The following is a 13,341-nucleotide window of genomic DNA, read 5'->3' as shown; positions in this document are numbered from 1 at the left end:
TCCCAGCTTCTAGTGCTGTCACCTTGGAGGTAGGATTTCAACATATAAATTGTCGGGGACACAAACATTCAGATCTTAGCAGATGGGCAGATGAAGTAAAGAGAAGATGTTCTTGCAGTGGGAGCAGGACGAGCAAAGGCTTGAACTGGGCTTGTGAATGTTTGTGAAGGAGAGAGTGAAAGAAGAGAGACAGGTGTCTGAAGCCGACAGTTTACTCTTTAGGCAGTGTTTTGTGTTTGCTGTTGGTGAAGTACTATGAGTAGTGTGCAAGATGGTAGTGGTGAATGAAATAGAATGTCCAAGACTGCAGTTATAACCATGATCAAAGAGGGTGCTCTGTTTTAGTCCATTTCATGTTGCTCTAGCCAAACACCTAAGGCTTGTTGGTTTGGCAAGAGGTTTATGTAGCATATAGTTCGGAGCTCAAGGGCGTGTTGCTGGCATCAGCTTCTGGTGAGGCCCTTGTGGTGGATCCTGCCTCTTGGCGGGAGGGCACGCAATGGTGAGGGGTTACTCAGGACGAGCGGAAATGAGAGCAGGTGGCAGAGCCAAGCTCCTTGTCTAATGGCTCACTCTCAGTAGCTAATCCTTGATTTGGAGACTTCGTCTGATATTGAGATAAAAAAAAAAATCTGCTGCCAAAAGGAAAATATCTGTGAGGACTGGCCCCTCTCGTGACTCAAAATGCCTCTTGAAGGGCCTAGCACTTCAGTACTGTTACGCTGGGAACTATGCCTCAGCGTGAGTTTTGTCCTGGACGACCCACTTTCAAACCACAGCGGTCATTAGTCAGACCTGAGGGGCAGCTGTTGAGTTATGTACCTAGCAGTCCCTATTGGGAGGAAGAGAGAAGTTTCTACTCCATCTTTCTGCTCCATCTTTTAGCTCCTCAATCCAATCTCAGTCCTAATCTTTTTCCTTGGTATGTTCTGAAGAGTACGACCACATTTTCCCTAGTTCTCTGCCAGAATAAGGATTTGTTGGACTAACGTGAGCCTTGTGTTCAGGCAAGTGATAAGGGTAGCTAGACATGTAGTAGACATTTATTATTTATCCCGATTTGCATTAATCCTTTATATAATTGTGTTTTAGTTCCGGCTACCTATAGACTGGATGGCTGAGGCAACAAATTTATTTCTCAAAGTTCTGGAGACTTGAAGTCCAAGATCAGAGAGCCAGCCTGGTTTGGCTTTCTTCTTGGCTTGTGGATGACCACCCTCTCTCTGTGTCTTGCTGTGTTGAAGAGGGGGTGAGCTCTAGCGTCTGTTCTTATGAGGGCACTGCCCATCCTCTGTACCTCATGAACTCTCAAAGGCTCCTGACTTCAAATATGTTTGGAGTTTAAGGCTTCACTGTATGAATTGGGGGTGGGGACACAGTTACTTCTGTTCTCCATGCTTGACTGAGCCTAAGAATCATCGAAAATGTGTAAAACTAAACTAAACAGCAGTTTCCTCCTGCTCTCCACTAGGGACTCTGATTCAAAAGATCTCAGATTATATTTTTTTAGTAAGTGTTTCAACTGAATCTTTTGTTTTTTAAAGATTTATTATTTTTATTTATTTGAAAGGGAGAATTACTCAGAGAGAGGAAGTGACAGAGAGAGAGAGAGAGAGGGAGGGAGATCGAGAGATCTTCCATCCATTGGTTCATTTCCCAGATGGCTACAATGGCCAGGGCTGGTCCTGACTAAAGCCAGGAACCAGGAGCTTCTTCCTGGTCTCCTGCACGGGTGCAGGGGCTCAAGTGCTAGGGACATCCTTGGCTGCTTTCCCAGGCACAGTAGCAGGGAGCTGGATTGGAAGTAGAGCAGCCGGGACTCAAACTGGCACCCATGTGGGATGCCAGCATCGTAGGTGGTGGCCTTCCCTGCTACACCACAGCACTGCTACTAGCTTCTTAGTACTTGGCTTTATTTGTCTTAATATGGCACATGTTCTCTTCCAAGCTTGTATTGAGGGGTTGTGACAGAAATGCGTTATGTTTATTCTAGATCGTCAGATAGTGAAGATTTCTTGGAATATACAAGTATGTTTTGTCTTGGGGAAAGGTTGAATTTCTGGTGTGAAAATTCAGCATGTCTGTATTATATTGTAGAAAGCTTTGGATACTCTCACGATGCTGAATTTTATTGTGCGGGCAACAGGGAATTAAGATTCTTCCTGGTTTTTATTTTCTATCTTGAATACTTGAATACAGGCATCCCTGTCTATCTCATCAACAAGCACGAAGACTGTAAGGTGAAAGCATGCGTAGGGTATAAAGGACTGGCACAGACCAAATAAATTAAAACAGGTGCTTTCAAAGTGTGATTCTTCAATGAGCAGCATATACATTATCTGGAAATTTGTTAAAATGCAGATTTTTAAGCCCATTCCTAGAGATATTGAATCAGAAACTGTAGGGGTGAGATCCAACAGTTGGTGTTTTAACAAGTATACAAGGTGAGTCTGAAGTGCTAACACTGCAGTGTGGGTATGTCAGAATTAGAGTTACATAGAGGACGTATTAGTCCATTTTTCATTACTGTAATGAAATGCCTGAGACAGGCTAACTTTATAAAGGGAAAAGAATTATGTAGCTCGTAGTTCTGGAGGCTGAAAGTTCAAGATTGGTTCCACTGGGTCAGTGGAGTGAGGTTGACTGCTGACTGCTTATAGTATCACAGAAGCAGGAGCACATGTGAGAGGAAGAGATCACATCATTTTTTTTTTTTTTTTTACTTGAAAGGCAGAGTTACAGAGAGGTAGAAGCAGAGAGAGAGAGAGAGAGAGAGAGAAAGAAAGAGAGGTCTTCCATCTGCTGGTTCACTCCTCAGATGGCTGCAACTGCTGGAGCTGTGCTGATCCAAAGCCAGGAGCCAGGAGCTTCTTCCCGGTCTCCCAGGCAGGTGCAGGGGCCCAAGGACTTGGGCCATCTTCTGCTTTCCCAGGCCATAGCAGAGAGCTGGATTGGAACTGGAGTAGCCAGGACTCAAACTGTTGTGCATATGGGATGCCAGCTCTGCCATATGGGATGCCGCTATGCCATAGCACCGCCCCCCACTTTAAGATTTATTTTATTTATTTGAGAGAGTCACAGAGAGAGGGAGAGACAGAGAGTGGCAGCCTTACCTGCTATGCCACAGCATCCGCCCTGAGATCACATCTTGAAACAGGAAGTCAGAGAGTGACTGAGGTCCCACAGTCCCTTCCGAGGACATGCCTCCGATGGACCTCCGTTAGAACTTGCCTCTGAAAGGTCACACATCCTGACATCTCCTCACTGGGAACCAAGCTGCCAACACATGAACATTTGGGGAAGCACTTAAACCATATCCAGGCCATAGGTAGGATTTGTTCAAACAGAATATTGGGGCCTAAGGACTTTCATTCTGAAATTCAGAGTGGTGCTGATGCTACTTTGTCAGTGACCATATCAGAAATCCCTGTTGGTGGTGGTGGTTATAAAACTCCTTGGCCTTGCCAGCGCTGCGGCTCAATAGGCTAATCCTCTGCCTTGTGGTGCCAGCACACCAGGTTCTAGTCCCGGTCGGGGCGCCGGATTCTGTCCCAGTTGCCCCTCTTCCAGGCCAGCTCTCTGCTGTGGCCAGGGAGTGCAGTGGAGGATGGCCCAAATGCTTGAGCCCTGCACCCCATGGGAGACCAGGAGAAGCACCTGGCTCCTGTCTTTGGATCAGCGCAGTGCGCCGGGCTCAGTGGCCATTGGAGGGTGAACCAACGGCGAAAGGAAGACCTTTCTCTCTGTCTCTCTCTCTCACTGTCCACTCTGCCTGTCAAAAAAAGAAAAAAAAAAAAACACAACCAATTCCTTGGCCTTTTATACAAATCTAAGAGAGGCAAGAAAGTTGCTAGAGGTTTTTGAGCTAAAAGTAACAAGAGCTTATGTACATTTTTCGGAGGATCATTGTGGCTGCTGTGTTGAGAATTGAGTTGAAGAGGCAGATGGGAGATCTGGTTGGAGGAGGCTGTTGGAATAATTCAGGCAAGAGAGATGAAGGCTTGGATCAGAGTGGCCGCGGGGCTAGAACCTGTGAGAGTGGCTGAATCCTGGAGATACTTTGACTGCAGAGCTGACAAAGATGTAGTTTCTATTTCATAAGATGGGACAGGCTGCAAGAAGAATGGATTTGGGAGGGGGGTAGGTCAGGAGGGAAGGGAGTGCTAGTATTTAAATGGGATTGGAATGGCTAGGAGACTTGGGTAGGAGAGGGTGGGCAAAAGAGGAGGTCAGAGGCCGGCGCCGCGGCTCACTACGCTAATCCTCTGCCCTGCGGCGCCAGCACACCGGGTTCTAGTCCTGGTCGGGGCGCCGGATTCTGTCCCGATTGCTCTTCTTCCAGGCCAGCTCTCTGCTGTGGCCCGGGAGTGCAGTGGAGGATGGCCCAAGTGCTTGGGCACTGCACCCCATGGGAGACTAGGAGAAGCACCTGGCTCCTGGCTTCGGATCAGCGCGGTGCGCCGGCCGCAGCGGCCATTGGAGGGTGAACCAACGGCAAAGGAAGACCTTTCTCTCTGTCTCTCTCTCTCTCACTGTCCACTCTGCCTGTCAAAAAAAAAAAAAAAGGAGGTCAGAGTGCTGAACCGGGGGCATGTTGACTTTAAGATTGGGGGCGGGGGGAGCTGTGCTGTTCTATGTGCTGGGTACATGGATAGTTTTTCCCTTATTCATTCTTTCAGCAAACCTTTATTGAATGGTTACTGTGTGCCAGGCATTGTTTTAGGTGCTTGGAATATAGCAGTGAACAAAAAAATGTCTTTGCCTTTAAGAATCTGAAAGCCCTTGGGGACTGGAGACAATGAAGCTGATAAATAGGAGAATGCTGTTGGCAGCAACTAATGGGAAGACAGATAAAGCAGAAGAACTTGAAGGGTAGGGAGTACCTGTGGGGTGGAGAATGGGAGAGCTTGCTGTTTTAAAAAGGGGCCCAGGGGAGGCCCTACCTGATAGAGTAAAGTGAAAAAAGTCTGAAGGAAGTGCGGGAGTTGGCCATGTAGTGTAGGGGACAGGTATCCTGGCAGAGAGAACAGAGAAGGTGAAGTCCTGAGGCAGTACTGTACCTGATTGGAGTAAAGATGGAGGCAAAAAATAAAAAAAAGAGAGACTCCCCACCCCCACCCCTCCCACCCCCCGCCCAGTTCAAGGAGATAGAGAAGAACCAGCAGAAGAGGATGAGAAACTAGTCAATGTAGTAGGAAGAACAGGGAGGCAGGTGCAGAAAGTGGGTCAGAGAGGAGGGCGCGATTAACTGTGTCCAGTGCTGTCGGCTGCTACGTGGAAGAGATAGTGGCTGCAGAAGTTCCCTTGATGGCAGCAGTGTTGGCGGAGGGGTAGGAGTGAAAGCCTGGTTGGATTCTCTCAAGAGGGAATGGGAGGGAAGGATTTGGAAACAGACATAGATGGATTTGTAAAGGATTTTTGCTAGTAGGGTGAGCAGAGAAGTGGGAGTAGTACCCAGAGGGAGAGGTGGGAGGAATGTGGTAGCATGTTTCTCTTTAGGAAAAGCAGCAGTCAGCAGTCTGTTTGTTGAAGGGAATGTGGCAGAACCTCAAAACCTAGGCTGTTGTGCTCCTAGCTGTCACTGACACAGGGGTGGTAGAAGAAAGTAGGTATTTATTTTCCAGAGTGCAGAATGAGGAGAAAGGGCAGCTAGCAGTTTCCAGACTCCACAAGGGGTTGAGGGTAAAGAATCTTACAGATTGAAATTGGAGTTGACAGTGCGTGAACAGCTCATGTGCAGGCCTCTGGTTGATCTGCCATGCTTGTGGTCCTCCTTTGATTAGTGATAGGGTGGCCATCATGTTCTTTTGGGAATTTGGATGGTGACCGAGTGGGCTGTAGCCAGTCGAGGGGCTACACGCAGTGGGTTGTTGATTTGTTTGCTCAGGGCCTGTGTTCCTGTTTAAAAAAAAAAAAAAACAAAACAAACAAACAAAAAAACCAGGGGCTAGCATCAAGATGTCACCTGTAGAGGAGATAGATGGACCTCCTGATTCTTGGGATCTGGGACCCTGTGGGGCTGACCAGACCTAAATCATCACTCTCAATTCGCTGAGTTAATTTCTTTAGTAAGAGGTTGATCTACAATCGTCAGTGCAGGGCACGGAAACTTTACGCTAAGCGTAGGTCATGGGGAGACGAGGGCCAGTAATGTCTACATCAAAGGCACTGTATAGGTGCAGTTTCAGGAATGATTCAGGAGACAAGAAAGTTGCTGATGATGTGGGGAAGCTGGGATAGTTGCTGATACTGTGTCCTATAGGAGGGAAGGAGGAACAGGATCTAGTGGCTAAGTGGAAGAGCAATACGGTTGGTCTTACCTAGGAGCACACACAGTTCATTCATTTTGTTTATTTTTTTAAAGATTCTATTTATTCACTTGAGAGGTAGAGTTACAGAGAGAGAGGGGGGTCTGGCATCTGCTGGTTCACTCCCCAGATGGCTGCAATAGCCAGAGCTGGGCTGATCCGAAGCCTGGAGCCAGGAGCTTCTTCCAGGTCTCCCACATGGGTGCAGGGGTCCAAGCACTTGGGCCATCTTCTCCTGCTTTCCCAGGCCATAACAGAGAGCTGGATTGGAAAAAGAACAGCTGAGACTAGAACTGGTGCCCACATGGGATGCTGGTGCTGCAGGTGGAGGCTTAGCCCACTACACCACAGCGTCAGCCCCCAGTCCATTCATTTTAAGAAGAGTGATGGCAGAGTATATGGAAACTGAGGCTGAAGTGGGAAGGGAAGCATTGGGATCTTGTAAAATACCTCTTCTGACTGTTCTGTTTCTTCAGTGAAATAGACAATGAGGTCTTTAGCTGAGGGTGAAGCTGGGGAAGGGAGTCATAAAAGAGCATACTAGAATCAAGTTCAAGTACTTGTCTAGGGAGTTGTGTACTTTGTGATGGTTTGTGCTCTTTATTGCTACAGGCAGCTCTATTGCGTACCCTTCCCCACTGTCCCTCTGTCAGACCTCTTCCTTTAGCCTTTAAGGTCAGTGTCGTGTTGTCCGCCTTAATCTCCTAAGACCAAGTTAAGCCTTTCCTTAGCTCTGCCTCCATTTTGCAGTAACTCCTCTGTTGCTTTGTTTATGAATTCTCATGTCTGTCTCCCCTGCTTAATGGTGAGTGCCTGCTGAGCACAGGCTAACTAGTTCTAGTCACTAGGACAGTGCCTTGCACATGGTAGGTCTTCATCAGATTAGAGTAAACAACATAGTGCCATTAACCAAAGCCTCAAGAGTGTGCATCAAACTGCGTGTCCATGCTAGAAGTGGTGCCTGGCACTTAAGGAGACACTAAATTTTTGTGACTGAATTATGAGTTGTTTTGCAGATGCTTGCATTAGACTCATACCGCAAACATAGAAGAAGCCAGAATCTTAAGCATCGCTGTGCCCTTCCCCTTTTATACCCTGTGTGTCTCTGAATAAGTATAATGATTCAGTGCTAAGGACCTTGGTGCCTCTTTGTGGAGTGAAGGAGTGGACTTAAAGAGGAGCAGTTACTGAGAAAGCTATGGTGGGAACAGTACAGGTGTGAGATAAAGGAAGTAGTCTGGGAGAGGTTGTAAAGGCTGGAGGTGGAGAAGGTTCTAAGACTGATTATTTGAGTGCTATGTGCTAGACCACACTATGCATATTCCCTCTTATTTTAGCGATAGTAAACCTTTCAGACAAGTTTGTGGTCTGCCTGTGATCACACAGTGCTAATGTGGCAACACCTGAATTCATGGTTCTGAGACAGTTTCCTTGTTTGTGTGTCCATACCCCCTAAGTAACAGCTCTCCCATCCCTTTAAGCCTGTGTGAACGCTCCACTTTTCTAGTTGCTTTTATTGAATTTCAGATGATTTCTGAATTAAGCAAACTTGGTTTTTTTGAAAGATGCTTTATAGAAATGGTCCAAAGTTGAAAGAGCTGGTAGTTGAAGTGTGGATTAGGGAATGTTTGATACAAAGGTAATGACTGAAATTGTGATACTCATAGTAGATGACCTATCACAAGATAAGAAATCTATATATAAATTCAGATTTTACTGAATCTGGGTTCTCACCAAATCTATGAACTTGATTGTTATAACGCACCCAAAGGAGCTATCGGGAATATATATATTTTTTACGGTTTTCAGAATTCAATATGTATTTTTGTCAGTTAAGTTAAAAAATTGTAGGTTTTTAAAATCCTGCCTTTGTAAACTTTCATTGATTCTTTTCATTTTTTAGAAAAATGCATCATATAAATGGTCTACTTTTTTTTTTCTAATGGTAAAGGCTTTTAAGAATTGTGCTGTTGTTGAATTCTTAAGAGAATCAAGGGGTTTTTTTCCCCTTTTCCGGGACCGGTGCTGTGGTGTAGCAGGTAAAGCTGTCGCTTGCATTGTTGGCATCCCATGTGGGTGCCAGTTCGAGTCCTGGCTACTCCACTTCCAATCTAACTCTCTGCTATGGCCTGGAAAAGCAGTAGAAAATGGCCCAAGGCCTTGGCCCCTGCACCTGCATGGGATACCTGGAGGAAGCTCCTGGCTCCTGGCTTCGGATCGGTGCAGCTCTGGCCATTGTGGCCATCTGGGGAGGGAACCAGTGGATGGAAGACTGCTCGCTCTCTGTCTGTCTGTCTCTCTCTCTCTCTCTCTCAGCCTCTCTGTAACTCTGCCTTTCAAATAAAATCTCTTTTTTTAAAAAAAATTTTTTTTAGAAAATAATATTCTTCTTATTCTGAAAAATGAAGACAGTTACTGTCCCATATATTGCATGCATCTGTGTTTGGTGGCCCAGATGATGGCACAATGCTTTAATATCCTCTCAAGGGATATAGGACGTAGTTAACAGAGTGGCACTGGTGAGGTATTGAATACAGTCATGCGAATGTTCACAGTAGTGTTATTTTCCTCTGCAATTATCATTCTGACGTTCTCTTATTTGTTGTGTTTAACATATTAGGTGATAATTTCAAGATGCCTGGGCGTTCCAGTTCAAACTCGGGCTCCACTGGATTCATATCCTTCAGTGGTATAGAGTCTGCTCTCTCCTCCTTAAGAAACTTCCAGTCCTGTATCAGCTCTGGAATGGACACAGCTTCTAGTGTTGCTTTGGATCTTGTGGAGACCCAGAGTAAGTAATAATTGTATTAAAACTTTTCTGATTCTCTTCTATTTGAAGGCAATACTGTATGGTGGCATTACTCTAGGGATGCCGTTTAAGTATCCTTGGGATGGTTATTCAATGAGATTGACTCATTCATATATGTTCAAGCAGTGAAGTTCATGGGCATTAGAAGTTCACGGGCAAAGACACATGAGAAAGTCCCTGATCTAAAAGGAGTATTCAGTCCAAAGTATGTGGCGTTTGTGAACTGTAAGGTATATAAATGTACTGTGGTACTGGTATTTTTCCAGTAGTTTAACTCTACTGTATTCATGCTTGGTTTCTCAATAGATGAACTAAGCATGTGCTAAGGATACCAGCAAAGGAAGGCGTCTACAAAAGTGAGAAAAGTTCATTTTTGATTATCTATATATTTTTTTCAAGCACAAGATCTAGAATGAAATTATTAGCTTTCTTTGGATTAGAGTTGTTTTTATTCTTTATTACACAGGGAGCTAGGGGAGCAACATAATCTTTTTGTTTTGTGTTTAATGGCACTGATTTTGAGCAATTTGTGATAAGCCTTGGTGTGATTTTCTTGCTCATCTTGTCCAGTGGATGTTCTTTGGATTTTGTGGAGCTGTGGGCTTACAGTTTGTATCAATTTTGGGAGAATTTCTGTGACTGTTTAATGAACTATTCTTTATGGCCCTTCTTCTGGGACTCCAATGACATGTCTGTTAGACTGCTTGATATTACTGCATAAGTCAGTGGGGCCTAGTCGACTCTTTTTTCCAGTTTTTTTTTTTTTTTTTTACCCCCTGGCTTCAATTTGAATAGTTTCTGTTGCTTTGTCTTCAAGTTCATTTGTCTTATCATCTGCAGTGTCTAATCTATCTAGTGAATTTTCAATTTCAGATATTATACTTTTTCAGCTGTTAAAAACTTAAAGAATTAGACAGAATCTCTTTTTTTCTGCCTTCCATCTTTGTGTTCATGTTCATGCTTTCCAGTACATTCTTGAGGCTATGGGGCATGTCTGTAACAGCTGTTTTAATATCCTTGTCTGCTAATCCTGTCTATTGCTGCTTGGTCACATGCACATGGGATGTAGTATGTGTTGCGTGTTTGGATTTTGAAGTCTTCCTTAAAGACCGTTGGAATTGATTTGGCCAGCAGTGAAGTGATTTGTGGATTAGGCTGAGCCTTTCCAGGCTTCTTGTTACTCTTTGTTAGGGTGGCTTTAGTGTGGCCTTTACTTTAGGGCTCATTTATCCTTGTTACAAAATATGGTCCCCTGGAGTGTCTTCATTGATTGTCCTGAGGCTTCCTTCCATGAGAGAGCTCCACCCCTGCCCGGTGAAATGTTACCATCTCCCAATCCTGGGTGATTTTGGGGAGTTGTCCACTTTATAGCTTCCAGAGATTGTTCCTCAGCAGTTTAGGATTCAACACCGGACTACAGGGCCTCCCAGGGCAGATTCCTGGAGCTCTGTGTTTGCGTAGCTCCCTCCCTGTGCGCTGGCTTACACAACCCTTCAGCCTTGGCCTATGGGAAGTTCAATCTCTTGTCTCAGCAGCCCTTCTCGACTGCTGTGCTGGGCTGGGTCGCTCCTGGCTTGTGTAGGGAGACGGGCAATGGCAGGACTTGTGTCTGTTGTTTCCCCTTCTGCAGTAATTGTAGTGCTGGTATACCTGTTGTTAAATGTCTGAAAGCACTTGTTTTATGTATTTTGTCCAGCTTTGTAGTCATTCACGAGTGGGGGGCCAGCTCCCTGCCAGCTCTCCATTCATGGCCTGCAGTAGAGGTTTCCCATGATCCTTTTAGTGAATGATCTCTGAAAGTTTGAACAAGTCCTAGCCTGATTTATAGTGTATATTTGGAGGTGATAGGTATTTGGCTTTAGTAGGCAGGCCTAAGTAAAAGCCATTATAAAGTGAGAGAAGAAGTGGAACACCCCCTGCTCACCACCACCACCCAACCAGGGATTGTATTTTTCTAATATTTCTTAGTACTTTAGCTACATACTTTTTTGGTTTTATCTTAAATAAGAAACATGGTTTGGTATAAAATACAACATATATCTTGTGTAATTTTTCTTAGAGGTTTATTTATTTATTTGAAAGTCAGAGTTACACAGAGAGAGGAGAAGTAGAGAGAGAGAGAGAGATAGGTTTTCTATCTGTTGGTTCACTCCCCAATTGGCCGCAACAGCTGATGCTGCGCCAATCCGAAGTCAGGAGCCAGGAGCTTTTTCTGGGTCTCCCATGCAGCTGCAGGGGCCAAGGCCTTGGCCATTTTCTACTGCTTTCCCAGGCCATTGGAGAGAGCTGGATCGGAAGTGGAGCAGCCGGGACATGAACCAGCACCCATACAGGATGTCGGCACTACCAGCAGCAGCTTACCACCCATGCCACAGCGCCAGCCCCATATCTTGTGTAATTTAAAAAGAAATGGGAACACTTTTTGAAAGATCCATGCTCTAAAGCAGGTATTGGCAAATTTATTCTGTAAAGATTCAGATAGCAAATATAGGTTCAGATAGCAAATATGTTCACCTTAGGGTGAGCTCTGAGTGAGCTCTCTTGCATCTCTGCTATGCTTGTGCAAAAGGCACCATAGACAGTTAATGAGTGAGTGGGCATGGCTGTGGTTCTACAAAACTATAGAAACAGGCAATAGGCTAGATTTGGCTCACAGACTGTAGTGCCATCTCCTGCGTTAGAGCCAGAGGCAGCCATTAAATATTTGTTGAAAGAAAGAATTATTTTATCTAACTTAATTTTACAACAAATACTTTATTTTACATATATATATATACATATATATATAAGCTAATTCAAGAAAAAATTTGAGTAAGTTGTATGGAAAGAAAAGTGAACTAAACAACTTTGACAGTTTCAGAGTCACTTGGAACCTGGAATACTTACGAACTCTATATTCATACACACAAATGTACACAGTCACCCACTGACACATTTTAACTAATACTGAGAGTTAGAATGACCAGGTAGTCAGCAAATGTCCACTGAAATGAGTAGTCTGTGAATAATTCAGGTTTAGGTTTTAAAGAGGAAACAAAAAAATGTTTGGTAGTTCATCCCTTCACACAATTTATCATCTTAGTGGGGAGATAAGCATGTATTAAAATGCCAGAGCAGTGGGAAAATGGAAAAGAAATTACAAGGCCACAGATAATTAATATCACCACTGTTCTCATGAGAAAACTCAAAAGCTCTCAAGTTTATATTGGTGAACACAAATTTTTCAAAATTGGGCTTTTTTTTTCTTTAAAACTCAAGTTGTCATCATTAGCAACAAGTACTATTGGTTATCTTTTAAATAACAAGTTCAATTTTTTTTTTTTTTTTTAATATATTTGAGAGGCAGAGAAACGGAGACAGACTGAGAGCTTCCTTTTCTGTTTTACTTCTCAAATACTCATAGGGGCTGGGGCTAGGCCGAGGCCAGAGCCAGGAGCCGGGAACTCAGTCCAGGTCTCTTAGCTGTGTGACAGAACCCAATTACTTGAGCTGTAACCACCAACCTTCGGTGTCTGCAATGGCAGGAAACTAGAGTCAGGATCTGGAGCTGGAGACTGAACCCAGATACTTAGGTGTGGGAAACGGGTGTCTTGACTGCTGGGCCAAATGCCTGTTGCTTAACCCTCAGGTCTGAGTAACCACAGTTTGTTAATAACTCTTTCCGTTCAGAAGGATATTCCATGAAAAAAGCAGCCAGGTCAGCTTGCATCTCCTATAGTTACACGAAGTTTTGTCTTGAGATAGCCAGCATTCTTTGGTATGCAGCAGAAGTGTTTTATGCATACTTACCGTTTCGCACACAGTCACACAGTACTGAAAGCCGTGCTTGATGATTGTTATTTAATAAATCTAATAATTGTGCTGTTTCATCAAGGACATCTTAAGTAAAACTGGCATTTTCCTTTGGCCACATGATGGGGAGTACGGTGACTTCAGATTGCACAACTTGGTGCTGCGACTCTGGTTTACACTACAGCACTAGCATTTTTCCCTTAATTGCTTCCATACCAGTGGTGGAATCATCTGACACAATGAAACCAAACCAAACCAAACCAATCACATCTTAAAATTATTATGAAACCAGTTTTGACCCTTAGACCCCCTGAAAGGGTCCCAGGGACTATACTCTGAGCACCACTCGATTATGAAATTAAATTTGAGTGCTTACGAGCAGGAAATGGATGACATGAGACGTTCTCCACGCAAAGCAAGCCTAGGGCAACC

General features: G+C 44.4%; 1 protein-coding gene across 2 annotated transcripts in view; it reads left to right on the top strand.

Annotated features, from left to right (window-relative positions):
- NSMCE2 (NSE2 (MMS21) homolog, SMC5-SMC6 complex SUMO ligase) overlaps positions 1-13,341 on the top strand; it is a 244,282-nt gene that overhangs the window by 2,231 nt on the left and 228,710 nt on the right. For both annotated transcript variants that reach the window (XM_062189456.1, XM_062189457.1), the window contains exon 2: positions 8,929-9,099. In XM_062189456.1, the coding sequence (XP_062045440.1) occupies positions 8,943-9,099 (157 nt within the window). In that variant the 5' untranslated portion in view covers positions 8,929-8,942. The remainder of the gene's footprint in view (positions 1-8,928; positions 9,100-13,341) is intronic.

This window comes from Lepus europaeus, chromosome 4 (assembly GCF_033115175.1).
Source record: "Lepus europaeus isolate LE1 chromosome 4, mLepTim1.pri, whole genome shotgun sequence".
In the NCBI taxonomy this organism is placed as follows: Eukaryota; Metazoa; Chordata; class Mammalia; order Lagomorpha; family Leporidae; genus Lepus; species Lepus europaeus.
The sequence above is the reverse complement of the archived record's forward strand: the minus strand, read 5'-3'. Positions and strand labels throughout refer to the sequence as shown.